This window comes from Chelonia mydas, chromosome 22 (assembly GCF_015237465.2).
Source record: "Chelonia mydas isolate rCheMyd1 chromosome 22, rCheMyd1.pri.v2, whole genome shotgun sequence".
Lineage (NCBI taxonomy): Eukaryota > Metazoa > Chordata > Testudines > Cheloniidae > Chelonia > Chelonia mydas.
In genome coordinates, this window is record NC_051262.2 from 8301699 (window position 1) to 8323878 (window position 22180).

At 48.4% G+C, this 22180-nt stretch overlaps 1 protein-coding gene across 12 annotated transcripts in view; it reads left to right on the plus strand.

Moving 5' to 3' along the window:
• The window catches only part of NTM (neurotrimin), a 682503-nt gene that overhangs the window by 649057 nt on the left and 11266 nt on the right, over window positions 1-22180 (plus strand). For 7 of the 12 annotated variants that reach the window (XM_037882399.2, XM_043533928.1, XM_043533933.1 and 4 more), the window contains 3 exons: window positions 1339-1459; window positions 5436-5587; window positions 9663-9698. In XM_037882399.2, coding sequence (XP_037738327.1) covers window positions 1339-1459; window positions 5436-5587; window positions 9663-9698 — 309 coding nt within the window. The remainder of the gene's footprint in view (window positions 1-1338; window positions 1460-5435; window positions 5588-9662; window positions 9699-22180) is intronic. The other 5 variants (XM_043533929.1, XM_043533930.1, XM_043533931.1 and 2 more) reach the window with 1 other exon arrangement.

The following is a 22180-nucleotide window of genomic DNA, read 5'->3' on the forward strand; positions in this document are numbered from 1 at the left end:
TGTGTCTGTTGGGGAGGGCTGCGTGTATCCTTGCAGGAGAGTGGGGGTGTTTGTGCAGGGGGCTGGGAGAGGGCTGGGCTGGGGGCACCCTTTCAGGGAACGGGGGGTATCTGTGCAGGAGGGGAGGGCTGGGCAGAGCTGGGTGTCTCCTTGCAGGGGGCATACGCAGAGTGGGTTGGGAAGGGAAGCGCTTGTTTTCTTAGCAGATGTAGTTCTACCCATTCGTTTGGTTTTTGAATTCCGTTTTTTCCCACTCCCCCACCTCCCTGGCTCTCTGTGTGCACGGGGCTTTCACAGCCCATGGTGAGATGCTGTGCTGATAACCTCTGGGGAGAAGTGAAGAGGGAAATGAGCAGCAAGTGGGAATTTATAAACAAATAATGAGCAGAATGCTGCTGCTAAGAGAGTGGGTGAAGAAAACTCATCCCTCCTGGCACCCTACTCCTCTGCACACACACACACACACACACTGTGCACGCACTCAGACACACACGGGCACAGACCCACGGGGGCATGCACTTCCACATACACACACTGTGGTACACACAGGAGCACCTGTGCTCAAAAAGCGTACACATCGGTGCATGCGTTCACACACATATGCTCAAATACCTGTGCATGAGCTCACACTCATGCAAAACCATGTGCACGCATTCATGCTCATGCACAAATGTGCATGTGCTCTCATACGTGTACAAACACGTGTGCACGGGCTCACACACGTGCACAGACAAACGTGTGCATGCACTCACGCTCATGCACAATGAGTGTGCAGGCACTCACTCATGCACAGATAAACGTATACATGCACTCACGCTCATGCACAAACGTGCATGAGCTCACACACGTGCACAAACACGTGTGCATGCGCTCACCAGCATGGACATACGCACTCTCACGCAGGCTCTTGGATGCACACACAAAGTCACATGCACTCACACCAAAGGAACAAAACTGTTAGGAGTGGAGAGAGCCAGAGGCTCCAATAAGCATGTGGTGCTGGTGAACTGGGGCAGACAGACAGAAGGGCCCACGCTGGTTAGAGACACAGAACGAGGTTTGGGGTCATTCCCTTCCCATCTGCCTGAGTGCTGGGTGTGAAGTTCCTTGCAGGCCTGTAGAACAGCACTTGAGTGGCAGGAACTGGGCACCAGCTTGGGAAACTGGCCTCGTGTTGGCGAGGGGAGGGCGGCTGGCACAGGGACCTTCTGCCGCAAGCTGATTCATTTGGCTCAGCCCACGAGGTGGGGAAGAAAGAGAGGCTTGCGGAGTGAAGGCAGAAAAGAAGGGTTTTCTGAGGCCCCGGGGAGAAACCCACACCCCCTCATGTCCCCGCAGACCCGCCGTACATCTCGGACGCCAAGAGCACCGGGGTGCCCGTGGGGCAGAAGGGCATTCTTCAGTGCGAAGCCTCCGCCGTCCCCGCCGCAGAATTCCAGTGGTACAAAGACGACAAAAGGTAGGTGAATCCGACGGGGTTTGGGGGTGGAGGGAGATGGAAAGGCCTTGCAGGTGGCATCCACCCCAGCAGAAAAACTATCTACCTCCGTTCCCAGGGGATTTACCTGCATCGTCTCCTGGGCTGGCTGCCCTTTGCACTCCACTCACCTTGCACAAAGCAGGAGCGGTTAAGCCTTCACCTGAACTGCAGAGCCTGTTAGCACCGGAAAAGGGGGGTCAGCGACCTGATTTCACCCTGTCTTTGTGACTGCTAGGCTCTCACTACAGGAGAGAGGAGGGGATGGAGGTGGGGAATAGACCACGCCCTGGTAGTGCTGTTGTAAGAGGCACCAGGATTCTGCTGCGATTCCACCCCACCTCCCCCTGCGGCAAAAAGAGCCATAAAACCAGCATGTCAAGGAAGGCGCCGGGAAAGCATCTGGCCTCTCCATCCAGTGCATCCAGGTGCAGTTTCCAGGCAGGGGAAACAATAATTAAATATTGAGCATCTCTCCGTCCCGGGTGTTTTAATTAAATGATGAGTAGAACAGAGGAAGCCAGATTGCCAAGCCATTTACTCTCCCCAAATCTTGTTCAGCCCTTTAAAAAGAGGCTTTTGCAGAGATAGAGAGGCCAGCGCTCCTGGGAGCAAAGGGAAAAAGACCAGCAGCTAATGAGAGATGGGCCCAAGGTGGAGTGTTTAGATCCAGATGCAAACTTGCCCATAATTCAGAGGCTGGTGGCGTTCAGATCCAGCTGACTCAGCCCTGTATAAACACAGGAGCCAGCCAGATCCAAAGTCTGATCTGGATTCTGAGCCAGATTTCCCCCCAACTTGGGTAGGGTTCGAATCTGGATTTTTGTACTGGGCCCAACTCGGCACTAATAACCTGATCTGAACAGGTGCTGAGCACATGCAGTACCCATCCATTCCAACAGGACCTGCAGTTGTTTGACACGTCTTAAAATCAGGCCGTGAATTTATATTTAATTCAACTCTTTCTCCACAATATAGAGTATCTGAACTCCTAGGCTAGTTTTCCTGCCTGGGAATGGATCTTCTGGGCATTTGTTTTCAAAGTGGCCTCAATCTGCACTCTAAAGTCGGTTACCTTGAATTCAGATGTGCATGCCCCATGCTGCATGTGTAAATGGCATTTGTGGGCCGAAAGGGGGCAGCGTGATCCAGTGGGTACAGAAGTGGGCTGAGAGTCAGTTAACCTAGCTTCAGTTCCTGACTGCCAGTGTCCCCTTGGATGACCTTGCGGCAAACCATTATGGTCTTTGTGCCTCCTTTTCTCCATCTGTGCAATGGGAGCAAAAGTAATTCCTCTCCTTGGTGAAGATTGCGTGGCTCCTTGCCTGAAAGTGCCGAGAGTATTACTGGAAGCACAAATCCAGGCTTTGGGGGTATGTGAAAATGCAGCGGCTTTAAGACTAAGGATGCTCCCGGTCCAGTTCCTTTGAAATGGCAGACGAAATGTAAGGCCCTTATCATGCTAGAAATGAGGCCCCAATGGGAAGTGAAGAAGGATAGTCTGGTGACTAGGGTGCTAGCCTGAGATTTGTGAGACTCGCGTTCGGTTCCCAGCGATGCCACTTTTCTGTGGGACCTTGGACAAGTCACTTAACCTCTCTGTGTTTTGCTTCCCCCTCTGTGAAATGTGGATCACAGCATTGTCCGACTTTATGGGGGTGTGGTGGAGATAAACACATTAAAACAGCTTGTGTGACGCTCAGATCCTATGATAATCTATCAGCATAAGATTAGATAGATCTCTCTTTATGTAGGCCCTACACCAACTGTGAGGGTTGTTTCATATGTTAAGCACATCCTAGGAATGGAGAAATGGGTTTTAAATACTAATTGGAGGATATTTTGCCATCAGGCTATGCATTTTTCAGAAGCAGGCCATATTGCACTGACCTTTAAACCGCTAATATGAATAACATTCATATTCATATTGAAGCCAAATGCTATTGAGAGTTGTCAGATGAGACCCAAAGCAAGCTGGGGTGGTGGTAATGAAGAGCCGGCACCCACTGGGAGGAATTAGCTAGTAAAAAAAGACCAGAGTGCCTGAAGAAATAGAGATGCTGGGGAGGAGGGCGAGTGAGTTGTAAAATGAGGAAACAAAAAATCAGTGAATGGCAGACCTGCAAATGATGTCACGCCACACTGCGTTTAGCCAGAGAGAGGGCAGCACGATCCAGCTGTGACCCATCTCCTCGGCTCGCCTTCTTCCTCCCTGCCCTACGCTCTGGTTTCCTGTAGGTAGGGTACTTGGAGCTAGGGTTGGGGTTCTTATGGGTAGGGCTCCCTGCCCTAAGGTTGGGGTTCCTAAGGGCCTGGTATTTGAAGCTAGGGTTGGGGTTGCTGTGGATAGGATACCTGGAGCTAGGGTTGGGGTTCTTATGGGCCTGGTACTTGAAGCTAGGGTTAGGGTTCCTATACATAGGGCTTTCTGCCACTTCACAATCTTCCCAGAGCCTAGCCAGGCACATACCATGCTCTGCTAGCCGGAGAAGGGCTCTCTGGAGCGAGTTTTCCTGGGTCCTAGTTTGAATCAAACGACAGGATTAAACTCAGCACTCCCTTGGCAGTAAGGGTGGAGCAAATAGATTTGGCTCAAATCAAGGGAAGACTTGATTTTCTGACCTTTTTCTGGGCCAGGCCTGAACTTTGCTGGAGTTCTGGAGGAGCTGGTGACTGGAAGAAAGTCTCCAGTGCCTGACATCTCTCCAATCCCCCTGTCTCCAGTCCCACGCAGGGCTCCTTCCTCTTCCAGTTGTCCCTCTGGTCTTCTCTTCTCTCTGTAGCACCTCAGCAGTGTCCCCTGAAAGCGATGCCAGCTCCTCCCATCTCTGTGAGTCCCTGCCAGACCGTTTCATCCACCCAACATGATGTCCCAGGCCTCTTCCTTCCACTACACAATCCTCACTCAGTTTCCTTCAGCTCCATCTACCTCTCTCTCCGGTCTCCTCTCTGTGAAGGTCTTTGCAGGCACCAGGGAGCTCAGCAGCGTGTTTGCAGAACCCCAAACCACAACTCCACTCAGACCAAGACCGCTGTGGGTCTGCTCTCTGATGTGCCCCTGAAAGCATGCCTGGATTTATCTGCAATGCCGGGGCCCAGTGGACACACTGCCAGGGGTTCCCCCAAAGGCCTGGGGGGATAGATTTTAAGGAGGAAGGGGGTCAGGAGAACTTGTTAGGGAGGCGTGAAGGAAGCGGTCCATGAAGCAGGGGGTTAGGCCACCTGTTGGGGTTGTCAGATTTGGAAGGGAACAAGGGGATCATTTTGAAGGCGGAGGGGAGGGGAGAGGAGTGTAAAGCTGGCATGGAGGGAAGAAGCAGAGAAGAACAGGGGAAACCCCAAAGTGCTTTCGGACTCGTCCAAACAGGATCTTAATACCTAGCACATGTTCAGACGGCTCAGTCCCTACATGCCAGAGGACTGGAGCCGTGCCAAGGTCATGTGCTTATTTCTCATGTATGGACAAGAGGCCCCGGAGGCTGTCGTTTTGCTGGTAAAGAGTTGCTGTGCCCACATGGTGATCATCGCCGCCTATGCTGGGAGATTTGCAAGCCCCAAGACTGTTCTGCCATGGTGGCTGCTCTGCTTATCTGCGGATACTTCTTGTTCTAGCTCAGCCCTGGTGCAGTCTGAGTGTGGTCTGGTGGATAAGGCAGAGGATGGGACTCGAGACTCCAGTCCCAGCTCTGCCGCTGACCTGTTCTGTGACCTAGGGCCATTCATTTCATCTCTCTTTTTCCCCACCTACCCTTTGTCTGTTTAAATATAAGCTCTTCAGGTCAAGGAATGTCTCCCTCTATTTGTCCAGTATGGTGGAGCTCTGATCTCAGGTGGGTTCCCTAGGTTTTACTGCAATACGGATAAGAGCCCAGGGCATAGTTAGCAGCCCCTTGCTCTGACCATATCTTCCATTCTGAAGGTGTTACCATGTCCCTTTCCCCTTCTCCCCTCGCCTCAGGCTGGTAGAAGGACAGAAAGGGGTGAAAGTTGAAAGCAAAGCCTTCTTCTCCAGACTGACCTTCTTCAACGTCTCCGAGCAGGATTACGGGAACTACACCTGCGTGGCCTCCAACAAGCTAGGAAATACCAACGTCAGCATCATCCTGTACGGTAAGTAGGGCCGGGTGCAGTGTGGGGAGAAGTAAGTAGGGAGAAGCCAATGCTAGGGGGAGAGGATGGAAGGATGTAAACCCCCAGGGGTTGTTTTTTCTGGGTGTTGCTAACAGACAGGACTGCCTCAGTGTGGAGCCTCCATTCATCTCAAAGTGGAGATGTCATCAGATGGGATGCGTATTTCTTATCGATTGTTTCTGCTTTGGTAGGGTTCTGAAGTTGCAAGGGGCAGGTCATGCATGCTCAGCTGTTATTCCCAGGTATAGTGGGACCAGGAGCAAGGTGGGCTGAGCTGCCAGTGCAACACCTTGCAGATGAGTGGCCTCTTCTCCAGGCAAAAGGAAATCCAGTCTCCATGCTTGTTTCACCCCAGTTTCTTCCACTCATGCCCTTCAGTTCTGACTTGTTGGAATCCATTCCCCCAGAACTTCATCCTCCATGTTTGTTCATTCCTGGGTTTCCCCAAACCCTGCTGTCCCAGTATGCCCCCAGCGCTGATCTGGGAGGGACCTCCTGCATTGAGAGAGGAAGTCTTCTCCATCTCCATGCAACCCTGGGTTTGTCCACACACTACTTTCTCCTTCCTCTCCTTGAAATCCCCTCCTTGATTTGCTCTCATCCTTTGTCTCTTACCCTATAAACTTCTCAGAATTGACCTAAGAGCTGGCCAGCTGAGAGCCCCTAAATCAGAACAACTGTCACCCCACAAACAACCTAGGCTTGATTGAAGTTGGACATGAAGATCTGAAAGGGCTTTGTAAGAGTGAGTGAAACCTGTTTTGGCTGAAATAAACCCACCTACCTCATTGCCCCAAACACCTACTGCATGTTTCATAAGAGTTGGATGAAATTTTGATAGCCCCTCACCCGCATTATGTCCCCATGTTCATGGCACCTCAATGCTTCAAAACAGGTCCAGACTAGGGAATACAAAAAAATGGCAAAATAGCCAGTTTGTGTTGTGTTTTTAGCCTGATCAGAAGGAATCAGGAAGCCTGCAAGAAAGTTAGTCCAGTTTCTCACTACCAGACTCAGGTTTGAATATGGCAAGGTCCAAGGGTGTTCTCGGCCAAGCTTTGCTTTGAAACTTGGAAGCATTGCAAAATTTGGATCCAGATCTGGTTAGGGATTCCAATCACCCCTGAAGTTTGATATTTACCAAGCTGGGACTTGGAGCCTATCTCTAGTTTTCATGGTAATAAACTACAGGAGCACCCTCAGGTGTGCGGCAGTCGGCCAGGTGGGGTCATGTGTCTGCAGCTTCGCACAGAGCCGTGAAAAGCTACAGTAACCGAGCCTGAATCTAGGCAGCACTTGCTTTGTTGCAAACCTGAATCTCAAGATTGTTTTGCTGAGATACATGGGATTTTCAGCCAGCCACAGCCACAAACCAGATAGACTTGGGCTGACTCCTGGATATATGCAGGAGACTTTGTGGTTTCTTGTGTTTTGAACTTAAACCTTGGCCAGTTTGGCTGAGTTTCCATTTGTGTTTTTGGGTCTGTCAAATCCCAAACTCCAGGGACCCAAACCCAGATTGGATCCAGATTTGAATTTGCACAAGTCCATGGGAGCGGGATGGAACGTTTGATCCTTATGACAGAGACATAGCCCAGTGAGGAAGTTCTAGTCCTGATCTGCTGTGCACGATTCCAGAGCATAAAGGACCCACACCGCTCTGTCATTGTGTGTCAGCTTCCAGGTCACATTTTCTGTTACTGCAGCGTAAAAAAACAATAGAAAGATGACTTTTCCGGAGGGAGGGAGCGGGATGGGGAGTTCCGCGCCCTTATCTGGGAGACGTTTTCTCCACATGCCAGAGCTGTGATTAGAGTGATGCATCCATCTGACGCCACTCACAGTCGTGGAGGACATAATTGCTCAACGCATTTGTCACGCGTCTCGCTGCTATGGCAGTCAGTGGTGTTGGAGCCTGTACCGCTGATCAGGAACCGAGTGGGGAGCAAAGGTCTTATCACCCCCTTCCCAGATTCCCCCACCCCCAATTCCAGCCCACGCCCATAGCCAGCTGTCCTACACCACACCTATGGCGCTACCCTCCATTGCATTAGCAGCACCTGTATCCCCCATACCATGGGCTGATCCTCATCTTATTATCCGGGCTGACCTGTGAACATCACGAACTCCGCCCCTGCTAATGATGTCATTGGCTCCTGGTAACTAGCGACTGCTAATAGCAGAGGGAGATTTTTTAAAAAAAAAAAATAAAGGGACAGAAATCGAGACAGTGTGGGAGCTGGACAAAATATGCGATGGAGCAGAAGGGATTTTGGGTGGCTTCATTTCAGGGCATCTCATTTTCAGAGGGGCTGAGCACTATCCCTTTGAAAGTCAGCTACCTCGATGTGTCTGAAGCCGAGCGTCCGCAAAACTTGAAGAATGCAAAATTAGGCGCCACTGTTGAGCCTGTGGCTCTCCCCTCCCACCTCGGCCTCAGGTTACCTATCTGTAAAATGGCTGCAGAATGTTAAGCCTGTCCTGGATGTGCAGGTGGCAGCAGCCTGCACTGGAAGGAATGTCTCAGTGCAGCTACGGCTGCTGCCTTCCCTTGTGGTTTCTGCTGGGGTTAGGGCGGCTTTATTTTTCTGTGGGGGTTTCGGAGGCGCTCCACCAAAGGAATCTGGGAGCAGGAGGTACTGGATTGCCCATTGCCTGGAAAGCCTCCCCCCCATATCCCTATTTCAGGCAAGCAACACCCACTTTTTGTTCATTGACTCCTTTATAGCCCAAGTTTCAGCCACTTTCCACCACCATTACCTCATCCACTTGCAGATTATCCCCATTATGGGGGACCCCTGCCTCAGCTTTCCCCCAGGCCACCTTGCCCCTTAACGCCCACCCCTGGGGTCACCCTGTCCTTTGGGGAACCTTCCAGGGCCCCCTCACTTTGTGCTGGGCTGCTGAGGAACTGGTCTGAAAGCGTGAGCCAGGCCATGGCTGATTGGTTAACACTGCTGCAAACCACACTGTTATTGGCCGGGGGGAGGAGGGGGGTGGAACAATGGGAATGTGCTGAGTCAGCTTTTCCAGTCAATCATGAGTCAGGCCGTGCTGACGTGAACTGTGGGGTGGTTGTGAGGTTGGATTTACTGGTGTTGGAAATCTTGGGATGAAAAGCAAAGCGTCTTAGAGCCTTAAAACCCCTTCTGTGCTGCTCAGCTTCCTGCCCTGCAGGAGGCGTTCCTCTGAGTAACACTCAGTTCCTGTAAAAAGACACACCCTACCTGTCGAACAGGTGAGATTGTAACATACTAGGGCCCCAATCCTGCAGGTGAGTCTGTGTAGGTGCAGGGATTGACCTGCCTGGATAAGTCGGGACCTAGAACTGTATATAACATCCCTGCAGCTATCCAGTCTTTGTCATGCTTCACCATGCACAATCTCTAGTACCTATTGTATAATACAGCCTTGCAAAATTCTGTGTGCCCAGGGGTGGGGACTTTATTTTGATAGGCGAATAACATATTGTTAGCTTTTCATTTTCATTGTGGTAGCAAGGACAAGCATGGAGCTTTTGTGATTGGGTTGGTACATTTCCAGAGAGGCACTTTGGTCTAGTGGACAGTGCACTGGACTGGGAGTCAGGAGACCTGGAGCTCTTCCACTGACCTACTATGTGGCCTGGGGCAAGTCTTTCCCCATGTCTGTACCTCTGGTTCTCTCTCCTGTCATTTGTCTATTTCAATGGTAAGCTCTTTGGGGAGGGGATGATCTCTCACAATGTGTTTTTACAGTGCCTGATGCATTGGGGCCCTGGTCTTGGCTGGCACCTTCAGGCATTCCTATAATAATAATCTCCCTTTTGCAAGGCTGCCATGAGGTTATTTATTATTTTAAACTCATGGAAACGTCATTCCTGCAATTTCCCATGGTTCATTTCGCTCACTTCAGAAAGAGTCTGCTGCGCCCCGGCCCCGCCCTCCAACCTTTTAAATCCCCCCCCCCCCTTCACCTCTTATTTACACGTCAGAGTGTTTGCGGAGTGGTATGTGAACTATAATGATTTTTTTTTTGTCATTTTTCTCTTCCGTCGTTTCCTCCCCTGGTTTAGAAATAAGTGAGCCCACAAGCTCAACCTTGTTCCAAGGTCAGTATCGCTCTTGCTGTGTGTCAAATCCGCTGTCCTTCCCCTGCCTTTAATCTCTGCCTGCTCTCACATTCCCTGTTTCGCTGTCTGACAACATGCATGGAGGCCAGTACCACTTCCCGGAGGGCAGCCAGAGATGATGCAGGTAGACGGGCTGTGACTGGTCACCTGGAATTTGTCTCCATAAATAGCATGGCTTGAACTCGACACGCTTGTCCTGTCGACCCAGAATTCCTTCCGGGGGGTGGGGGGTGCAAAATGTGGTTCCACTTCATCTCTTCCTGGAGCTTGCGCCCAGACTCCTTGTCCTCGTGCAATCTTCTCCTTCAAAAGGTTGTAACTAGGGTCTCTTCAAGCTGGCCCCAGGGATCCAGTCCCAATTCTTCTCCTTATTCTGAATGATGCCGTGTGAAACATCCCCCTGGATCCTAATGCAGATATTGGACCCAATCCTGCAAGGTACTGAGCTCCAGCTGCTCCCATTGAATGTGCAATGGAAGTTGAGAGCGCCTGATAGCAGAACAAACAGTCGGGCCTTTGAGAGCTATAGGTGAGACATTAATGGAAACTCCTTGTCTTGAGGGGATTTGCTGTGCCCACATCTGCATTGGGGTTGTAGGCTCAAGAGGCCATTGTTCTTGCAGTCCTTCTTATGGTGCAGTGCCGCTTGGCTTCTGAACACACCGAAGGACTGTAGGGTCTTAGCTGCTCCCATGAGGATGAATGGGGATTCTGTGGCGGAGTGCTCAAACACTACACTAATTGTTGCAGAGGAGGCTGGGATGAGGGATGTGCAGCGATAAGGCATCCTGCAATTGCTGGGGACCCTGGCTCAGGAGCATTCTTAGGCCTTGCTGGGAATCCGGTGCAAAGTCAGAGCAATGCACCAGATTTCTGGACAGGGGAAGGCTAAAGGAGAGCTGGCTTTAGGATTTGGGGAACCTCTACTGAGGTTATTCTTGGAGGGTCCCCAGCCTTTTAATCTCCCCTTTTCTCATGCAGTCTCCTCTGTTCATGGTCAGGACAGGGTGTGGAAGATTTCCTCCCTGCTCTAGGACTGGCCTCCTCCAGATCAGAAATTGCACTGGTCTTTTCCCTGCCGGCTCCGGCTGAAACAGAGCACCCAGGCAGCAGCAGCCCTCTGAGTGCTGCAGTTATTTTGGGAGGGACTGTTCGGCGAACAGAATCCCCCTTGGCTTTTTCTTTGACAGCTCCCAAATGACAGCTGTTGGCTAAGAGCATCTCACCATTGACCCTCTGAGGTAGGGCCTGAGCAGACCAGCTACACAGGGGGATACCAAGGGGCACTGTGTGGCTTGCTCTGGGGGAGAGAGGCTACATGCATGATAGTTTAGTGCAGAAGGGGAAATAGCATCAGGTGGAAGTAAAAGAGAACCAGCTGTAGGAGTGAGTATCCTCCCAGTGCGGTACATGGACAGCCTTGCCAGTCAGAGCTAAAAGAAAATATCCGTGAAGGAGTCCAGTAATTCCTGCCAGTCCTCCTACATGCCTGGCACCTTCGTTTATGATACAGTCAAGATCACGAAAGGAAGGGATGGGGAAAAAATCACCCTTACTCCATGGAGTTCTTAAAAAAATAAAAGACTCCTAAGCAATACTGGTTCGTTTATCTGCATCCCCCCTCCCCTCACAGTGTCAACAGAGACAAGGTCGCCTCACGCCCACATGTGGATGCGTTTATTAACTCATCCCTTCATCCTGTTTTGTTTTTCTTCCTTTTCTGTTTATCTCTTGCATGCCAACGCCCGCATCTCTCCTCTTCGTGCCTCCCTCCATTCTGCCGTGTAAGTACCCACCAGCCCTAACAACTCACCTTCATTCTACTAAACTCCTTAGTGTTCTGTAAAAAAAGGGAAGTTGGGAGTTGTTGGGCAGACAAAAACAATGCCTTGTCCCAGAAGCCAGCCAGCTAATGCACAGAGATGTGACAGATGCGTTGCAGGCATGGCCGTAGAGTAGATACAGGCTGAGATATGGTAGATGGAGGCAGGTAAAGAATTGGGATGCTTTAGATGGGTGAACACAATTGCTAATGGGTTGTGAATCGGTGTAGGTGGGTTCCGACTAGCCATATTGCTAAATGACAAGTATCAGAGGGGTAGCCGTGTTAGTCAGTATACACAAAAACAACAAGGAGTCTGGGGGCACCTTAAAGACTAACAGATTTATTTGAGCATAAGCTTTCGTGGGTAAAAACCCCACTTCTTCAGATGCATCTGAAGAAGTGGGGTTTGTGTTGTTTTTATTGCTAAATGAGACAGGTGTGGGCAGTCCTAGCTAGATCCCGGCTAGATGGGAGTGGAGACCTAGGGCTGAGAAAGTTCCCAGTATGGAAAAGGTTGAGAACCACTGAAAGAGATGGATGAATGAGACAGCCATGGACACCGTGAATGGTTTGTATAAGTCGGCAGATAGGAGCAGTAGATAGATATCGTACATGTATGTGACATATATACATACTGATGCGGGGAGAGAGGCGGGATGAGGGGCGGATGGATGCAATACACAGACAGATGGATACCGGAGGTAGAAATTGTTAAGACTGTTTACAGATGACTCAGCTCTGCAGAGAGAACAGGGTTAACATCTCAAAGTCCTGGTAACTGTTTATAACCGTTTGAGCTTCTCAGAAGGTGGCTGTTGCACAGAGATTGGAACCTGGTCCCTCTTGGATGGCTTGTGGGTATATTTGCCAGCCATTTGTCCTCTCCAGTGCGGTCATGAGCTCTGTGTCTCAGTGGCATGCAGAATCACTCAGCCTGCTTTTGTGACCCAAGGAAAGAAGCTGACTCAAGTTGCTATGCCAGGGGCTTTGGCAGCTTTGATCTCCAGGCGCCACAAGTCTCTGCCACATGAGCATTCCCTTTGACCACAGTAGGATTTGGAGACATGTCCCAATAAAAGGCTGTGTTGGACACTCTGGGCCAGATCCATTCCTGGAGTAACTCCACTGCCTTCAATGGAATCAAACAGGGATGAAGTTCACCCAATAGAAATAGAAATCAGCAAACCTGAGGGGGTAGAAAGCTCTAATCCTACCAGAGTCTGACGGCGGAGTTGATTAGACCCTTCCAGAATGATTTTTTGAATTGCTCCGAAGGCAGTAAGGTTTTATGAAGTGGATAGCATCATTGGGCCTGATTCACCGCTCAGATACCCCAGGTTGACACTGTGCTGTATCAGATCCAGTGTGTTTGCTGTGGTGAAGCTTGGGGAGTTGAAGGTGGGGTGTTCTCTGTTGCAGACGCTTGCCATGGAATTGGTTCCCCCCAGAAATACTGAACCTGGCCACACTTAGAACTTGGGGCCAGATGCACCTCTTTGCTCGGGCCTTCCTAGGAGGTCAGGCACTAGAATCTCTGATCACCCAGCCTGCTGCTTAGGAGTCATCGCCTTTCAGCTTATCCGTGTTCTTGTCACAGATACGCCACTTGGGAAAGAGGGTGAGCCAGAAATCCACCTGTGCTCACTTGAAACACAACCCCCATGTGTGTTGAGACTCTGAGAGCCAGGGCACATGAGCTGATAACAGAGGGACTGCCACTCCAGGGACAGACCGGTGTTCCATTGAATCTTCTGTCCTTTCTCAGGACTGGTCTACACTGGGAACTTACGTCGGCATAGCTACGTCTCTCAGGCATGTGAAAAACCCACGCCCCTGAGAGATGTAGTTAAGCCGGTCCAACCCCCAGTTCTTTTGTTGACCTCGCTCCTGCCTCTTGGGGGAGGTGGATTACCTGTGCTGACGGGAGGCCCACTGCATAGGTGGTGTTTACACTGAAGTACTATGGAGGCATGGCTGCAAGCAGTTTAAGTGCTGGATGCTTCAAAGGAAATCACAGTGCATCTTCCTGCAATAATATCCCCATCGGGGTGGGTGTCTCCCTGCTCCCAGCTAGCGATTGGTTTATGGCCTGAAGCATCCGGACTTGCCTGGGCAGTACCATGGTATCAGTACCCTGATATATCTTCTTCAAGGTCCCTGGAGGTACTGTACAAGTAAAGATACTTGATGGGAGATTTTCACTCTGCCATGCCCCACGCCTCCCCTTTCCATGCACACAGACCATCGGGCCGGGAGCTTGGGGGAATGCACAATAGCATCTTGGCTCTGAGCCTCTCTCTCTCTCACTTGGAGTGTTCTCTGAAGGACCGTTCGCAGCAGCCTGAGCCACGCTGCTGCTGTCTTACCGCCTCGCTCAGTCCCCATGGAGTCTTTTATCCCCCAGGCATTAAGCTGGCTTTTGATGGTATCAGCGCTTGGTAAAAGGTCAGCTGATTAACGACTCACAGCGATCATCAAGCCAATTTAATAGCGCATATGGGACTGGAGTAAAACTCCTGACATCACAAGGGAACAATTGTGAAAAGAAGTGGTTATCAAAGACAGGCTCAGCATCCCCTGAGGATTAAGGGGAGTCACTTAGGAGCTGGACTTCCAGTTTGCAGCACTTATAGCCATAGCATGTGCCAGAAAATTTGCCGAGCTTTCTGCTATAAAGCAGCATCTTCTGGGTTTTGTGTGTGTGTGCTACGCCGAACTGCAACTCTTTCTGCGTGGAATCAGCAAGATCAGCAAAAAGCTGTTGATTGCAGGAGTGGCAGGAGATCAGGAGGTTGTTTGTCCTTTCTTCACCCTGCTAGAAAAGCAAGATCACACGATCATGTCGCTGGACATGTTGAGTTGCTTGAATGTCATGTCCATCTAGCCTTTTTCCAGGACAGGAAGGGTCATGCATGCTGGGTCCTATGGTGGCACCGTGACATGAGCATGATTCCTGTCTGCAAATGGAAAAAAAGCTGGGATTGAACAGGAATTGCAGATTAAACTAACACACTGCGGGCAGGGCGGGATTCTTCAGTAAAACCAAATGCTCTGAGGTGATGCCTCATAGCCTGGCAGAGAGCACGGCTGGGTTCCCATCACCATCTGTGAGGGCCTTTGCCTTATGGGTGATTTTTCAAAATGTTTTATGGGTGTGCAGAACAGGGCAGGCGGTTCAGTCCCCATGCTGGGCCTACGTAGGTACTAGCTTTATCTTTCCCACATCAGTGAAAAGAGAACATCTTATCTATGGAGGCTGACCCTATGTCCTAAGAGCCCCTCTGTGAACATCAAAATGCCCGCCCCCCCAAACCCTCGACAGTCAGTGAAGCAGTTTCCAGAAGGGAGGCTTCTTGGGAAATGAGGGACCTCTGTGATCCCAGGGTTTTCATGTGCCACTCATCAGAGCTGCATGTGGTCCTGTTGCCCACCCCCAGACAGTAGGATCCATCAGTACTTCAAAGGCATAAAAGAAGCAAGTGACAGAAGTAGGAATGGTGGTTGCTATAGCACTAATCTCTCAGTAAAACTGTCTTTTCGTAGGCCCACTGTGGAAGGGACCTCAGTGTTAGGGGGCTTATTCCTTCACCCACTCACTTCCCTGGTCCTTCTCGCATGAACAGAGAGCAACAATACCCGAAGTCCAAAGGTGCAAACAATTCGATGTTTATTGGGGTGAACTTCCAGCAAGCATGATTCCAGTTTCCTTCCTTAGTATCCTCCTTCCCAGCTCTGACACCACAGAGCCTTACACCTGTGTCCCTGTTCCCATTCCTGCCCTTAGCAAAACAGGATTCCAGTTTCCCCACTCCCATTCCCTGTTCCCATCTCCCCCTTTAGCAAAACATGATTCCAATTTCTCCACTCCCATTCCCTGTTCCCATCTCCCCCTTTAGCAAAACATGATTCCAATTTCTCCACCCCCATTCCCTGTTCCCATCTCTCCCTTTAGCAAAACATGATTCCAATTTCCTTACCCCCATTCCCTGTTGCCATCTCCCACCCACGCCCCCCCACTTCCTCATTGACTACAGATTATATAGTAAAACTTGAGTTCTGCTTAGCTATACCTTAACCAATCATTTTCCTGAAATTTAACTAACCAATCCTAACATATTGTAACATGATTATGTAACCAATTATATCCCACCACCTTAATTAGTTTACACCCAGCAAAATTAATTATACAGCAGACAGGAACAATCACAGAACCAGACAGAGATTATACAGACAAACAATAGCAAAGTGGGAACTATAATGACAAAACAATACAGAAGTGAGGATTTCACATCCCAGTATTGATAAGTGAGTTCTTGCCAGACAGGATGCTATCAAACTAAGTTTCCTTTTACATTTTCTAGGCACTTCCCTTTCTTTGGAGGTGATAGGAATTATCAGGACAGGACTGTATTCAGGACAGGATTGTATTCCTAACAGCCCAATAGCACCTTCTTTCAATGTGACTAGTTTGGAATGTGAGGATGTGACCGGTCGCTTCCTAGCTTATGGCTGCCTCTGCTGCTTAGCCAAAGGCCTTAGCCTAAGCACAGGGCCTCAGACTGTCACAGTAAGAGAAGGCCCTTACACCAGCAGACAGTGATTTTGATTCTCTCTTTTATACCTCTATAACTAGCCAAGTGATAAGAATACACCAAAATTCTTAGAGTATAGGCCTTTACAGACAGGCCTGGATATCTCTATCCTAACACTCCACCCCTTTTTTTCTTTTTTCTTTTGGGATCCTCCTGCCCAGGTATCCCTGGAAAAGCATAGGACATATGGCGACACATTTCCTGATAGGGCCAGGCATCAAGGTGGAAGGTGTCGATATTCCATTTGTCCCACTGCCCCTTGTGTAGTATAGTGCCCTGCACCTTCTCTCGTACGGGCATACTACACCTATTCCAATTAGTGTTCCAGACTTCCCATTATAGTGGGCCCGAGAAGGTTGAGTCCGGGTTGTCTAGTACACTGTAGGGTTTGGAGGGCTTATTACATTCCTTATAGGTTATCTCCCTATGCAACGTAACACAAGTACAGTTAACAATACAAAATCCACAGCAGCACTGAGTCCTGACCACTGCAGTATGGTCCAACATTCGAGACACCCCCAAAACACTGCCTCTCCTCCTTCGACGGGGTCACGATCTTATGTGTCCAGTTGCTGGCAGTTGCAACACGCTGCCCCTGCAGGTTTTGCTTGCTTTTGTCCATATCATAAGTCCATTGAATGTTCATAGAGAAATGGGATATTGTCCAAACCAGCTTGACCACTTGGTGTGGAATCAGGCAGTAAGCCCTGGCTTATTCACAGCAATAAGATTCACAGATCCATTTGTGCACCAAAGTCCATATAGCAGCATGTAGATGTGTGTAGTTTGGTTATAGGCTGGTGTAATTGTGCCCCCAGTAATATGTACATTCCCAGCAAAACACCTTATACACAGTACACCCAATTGTCCACCCCTTGCATAGGCTCCTCTATAGTCACAGGAGAGGGGCACATCCAAACATCTTCTGTTGATTTACACTATTTTACACACCCCTCCATTGATTCCCAGTGAGCTCCTCCCCTTCTCATTGGTTCCATAGGGCTTGTGGGGGCCACCTTAGTTGCCATTCCATTTCCAGGTACCACGGTAGCTATTACACAGGTGCTGGCCTCCTAGTTGAGCATTTTGCATTCCCATACACATCTTCCCACCAAGGTCAGCCTTTTGAAGCCATCCCCCACCCACATCATGAGATTTTTCTGTTCATTAAAACACAACAATGCTAGCAACAAGACAAACACCACAGACAAACAACACAAAACATAGATCCATGGTATTCTGAGTTATTCTTCCGCTGGCGCCAGCTTGCTTGTAGAGTGTCTGAAAAACAAAAGAAACAATTTCCACCCCCTGGTGGGGACAGATTATTGCTTAATAATAATACCACTTTCTTTTACAAATTTCCTTGCTAATTGCAGGAAAAACAGAAGAATTACCTCCAGGCTGTCCTTATTTTGTTCTATAGTCAGGCTAGTGAATTACCTCACTCACTGGTCATTTATGAAATTCATGAGATGGTGTACCTCAGTTTCCCCTCTTGTATAACAGACCAAGTTTGCAATAGTTTCTCTGCTGTACCAAGCTTTAAGTTTATTCTCAGGTAATAGCTGAGACACAGCTTCAGATTTTAGCACTGTACACACACACACACACACACCCCTTAAGGTTAACCTGTCCCTTATTTTCAGGCTTGACTTGTTTTTTCCACCTCCCTTTCCTGGAGGGCCATAATCTGAGTCTTCTAGTAGCTTGTTTGCTGACCGGATGTATTCATTATTTGCAGCTCCTTTGTGCCCATCAGCTAGGTAATTTGCATTTACACACAGAGGCTTACTAGCTTGCTTCTGGATCCAAAGCTGTTAGCAGCTCAGACACTGTCTTAAAAGGGAAGCATTCCACTTCCACTAGAGTTCTGATTACTTTCCACTTTCATCTCCTGCTCCAAAACACACAGATCTGAAAAAGAAAGCACAACCTATTGTGGCTCCTTTTGGAGCCCTAATAGGATTTTAATGAAGTACCATGTTTTATTTGCATTTCTTTTACCCCTTCTCCAATATACACTGCACACGTCCTGGGAATATGCACATTCCTTCCATATAGTTTAACCTCCATAACATTATATTAGCCAAATTAATTTTATACAAGGTGTAACTGCCTCCCCTATGCCCACAGAGTTTTCATGCACACCCACCAAAGCAACAATCTGATCCCCCAGAGCCACCCCAAGGCTCAGTGCTCCCATCATTCCTCCCCTTTTCCTTTTCTTTTACCACACAAAATTCTCTTTTGCCTAACATTTCTTGCACTGTGATTACTCTTTTACACAACTGTACCCCAATTACACTTCCATCTTGTACAACTAGACACAACCAGGGGCAGCCAAGTTAAGTTCCAATAGAAACCCCTTACATCCTTTATTGATTTTGATTACATTACCCAAAAGTCAAATAATTTTGATCAGATTCTCTCTCTGCCTGCTGCCTGCAGCAGTCCCCTATAGACCATTTCTGTGGGAAAAGGGCCCATTTTCCCTCAGAATAGCTGTAAAGGCTTCTGGGGACAGAAGCATAGTGGTGGTAGTAGCCACTCGACCTGACCCCCTTGGATAATTTAATTACCAAGCTTCCATCCAATGTGACTGCACAGAGTTGCACATACAGTTACATTTATATAACTGGGTTTTATCATTAAACAAAAACTTCCCTCTTGACATCTCACATAAGTATCCAAAGTACCCTCCATTAAAACTTCAGAAAAACAAAAGAGTGGAAAGGCAGGTTGCACTTTGAAACTTTTTTTTTTTCCATTCCCCCAGGACCAAGTCCCAGATCCAGTCTCTAAAGGTGGTCTGTTAACTCTGCTTTTGACTATAAACCCTTTTGTGCCAAATCATCTTTCACTACCCCTAACTAATTTACAACCCTTCAGCAGCCCCTGCTGAAGCAGCACCAAACTTGAAAGATTCCTGGCAGCTTCCCATAATGCTGCCCTTACTTCAAACCTCTCACAAGCAGACTGAAGTGCCTCCTTTCCCTGGAAGGCATTCAGTCCCCATGGGCAGGGACCTTCTTCCACTACCCATATACCAAGGAGGGTGGGCTCCTCAGCCACCCCCCATACCTCTGGGTCTCCTAACACTTCCTTTTTAATCTCATCCCAGGTTGACCCCTGCACCTGGTATGGGTCCTGGTTCTTCCTTATCCATTTATCCAAAAAATCCTTTACCCTGGCTTGCCAGAACCCGCAACTACCATCACGAGAGTTCACGATACCCCCTCCAAGCAGCTGCGCGGACTGTTGGGGAGGGGGACTTACAGGCTGCCACTCACCTATCCAATGCGATGCATCCGAGTCACGGCACCAAGATGTTAGGGGGCTTATTCCTTCACCCACTCACTTCCCTGGTCCTTCTCGCATGAACAGAGAGCAACAATACCCGAAGTCCAAAGGTGCAAACAATTCGATGTTTATTGGGGTGAACTTCCAGCAAGCATGATTCCAGTTTCCTTCCTTAGTATCCTCCTTCCCAGCTCTGACACCACAGAGCCTTACACCTGTGTCCCTGTTCCCATTCCTGCCCTTAGCAAAACAGGATTCCAGTTTCCCCACTCCCATTCCCTGTTCCCATCTCCCCCTTTAGCAAAACATGATTCCAATTTCTCCACCCCCATTCCCTGTTCCCATCTCTCCCTTTAGCAAAACATGATTCCAATTTCCTTACCCCCATTCCCTGTTGCCATCTCCCACCCACGCCCCCCCACTTCCTCATTGACTACAGATTATATAGTAAAACTTGAGTTCTGCTTAGCTATACCTTAACCAATCATTTTCCTGAAATTTAACTAACCAATCCTAACATATTGTAACATGATTATGTAACCAATTATATCCCACCACCTTAATTAGTTTACACCCAGCAAAATTAATTATACAGCAGACAGGAACAATCACAGAACCAGACAGAGATTATACAGACAAACAATAGCAAAGTGGGAACTATAATGACAAAACAATACAGAAGTGAGGATTTCACATCCCAGTATTGATAAGTGAGTTCTTGCCAGACAGGATGCTATCAAACTAAGTTTCCTTTTACATTTTCTAGGCACTTCCCTTTCTTTGGAGGTGATAGGAATTATCAGGACAGGATTGTATTCAGGACAGGATTGTATTCCTAACAGCCCAATAGCACCTTCTTTCAATGTGACTAGTTTGGAATGTGAGGATGTGACCGGTCGCTTCCTAGCTTATGGCTGCCTCTGCTGCTTAGCCAAAGGCCTTAGCCTAAGCTCAGGGCCTCAGACTGTCACAGTAAGAGAAGGCCCTTACACCAGCAGACAGTGATTTTGATTCTCTCTTTTATACCTCTATAACTAGCCAAGTGATAAGAATACACCAAAATTCTTAGAGTATAGGCCTTTACAGACAGGCCTGGATATCTCTATCCTAACACTCAGTAGGTCATCTAGTCCAGTCCCCTGCACTGAGGCAGGTCTAAGTATTTTTTAGACCATCCCTGACAGGTATTTGTTTAACCTGTTCTTAAAAATCTCCAGTGATGGAGATTCCACAGCCTCCCTAGGTAATTTGTTCCAGTGCTTAACTACCGTTACAGTTAGGAAGTTTTTGTCATGTCTAAATCCCCCTCACTGCAATTTAAGTCCATTATTTTGTGTCCTCTCCTCACTTTTCTCTTTATAACAACTTTTTACATTCTTGAAGACTGTTATCACTTCCCTCCTCAGTCTTCTCTTCTCCAGACTAAACAAACCCAGTTTTTTTCAGTCTTCCCTCGTAGGTCATGTTTTCTAGACCTTTCATCATTTTTTGCTGCTCTCCTCTGGACTTTCCTCAATTTGTCCACATCTTTGTCAAAGTTTAGTGCCTAGAATTGGACACAGTACTCCAGTTAAGGCCTGATCAGGGCTGAGCGGAGTGGAAGGATTACTTGCTTACAATGCTCTTGCTATTACATCCCAGAATGATGTTCAGTTTTTTTCCAGCTGTATGACATCGGTGGCTCATATTTAATTTGTGATCCACTCTAGAATCCTTTTCTGCAGTATTCCTTTCTAAGCAGTCATTTCCTGTTTTGTATTTCTGCAGTTGATTGTTCCTTTCTATTTTGCATTTGTCCTTATTGAATTCCAGCCTATTTATTTCAGACCATTCCTCCAGTTTTTCAAGATCATTTTGAATTCTAATTTTCTTCAAACCTCATTCCTAAATCTTCTGGCTTTGTGGATTTCATTCTGGAGAGGACTTGACCTCTGTGGCCTTTGGATCAGGCCCTGGAGAAGAGAATTCCCTTTATCCACTATGATGATGCCCTTTTGTCCACTTCGTTCGAGGTCACCTTTTCCTTGCTTCAGCAGCGGCCAAGCTAGGTTGGATCCATCTCCCTGTCCTTCCACTTGCCAGTGGACATAGAGGTTTTGAGTCCTGGTTTCAGGTTTGGTTACAAAAGACTTGCACAGCGCCCTTTGGAGAGGGATAGAATAGGGCCCATTCAAGAAAAAACTTGGTCAGCCTAACAGACTTTAAGCCCACAAAGTGATAAGCACCATTTAGAACCTGGGAAATGGTCTTTGTTTTAATTTTGTCAATGTGGCACAGTGGGTGTTTCTGAGGCACTTGATGGAGGTGGCCATCTCTCTCCAAAGAGATTTGATTTTTGAAAATAGGTATTCAATCCTTAGAAAGGAATTCTAAACCAGCTTCCAAACAGAGATAGGTCTGATGATGTAGTTTAGTCAGCAATATTTCCAGGAGTGCATGGTCCAATCCAGAACATAGATAGACCCTGTATGGTGACGCTAGGCACTGCAAGCTGTGTTTCATTACTCTAGTGGGCCGAGAGAACTGTAGGAACTTCTCCATATCCAGTAGCCCCTGTAAAGGATCAACTTCATATTTATCACAAGCTAGTCCTTTCTCTTCTCTGCCATGAGGGATATTACAGCTCCAAAGCCTCAGACTCATGGAAGTTTGGATCCAAGTCTGAACTGTGCATCTGTGCCTATCTCTGTTGTGATTGTGGTTTTTTTAACCAGCATAAAAATAATTCTCGCATTACTGAG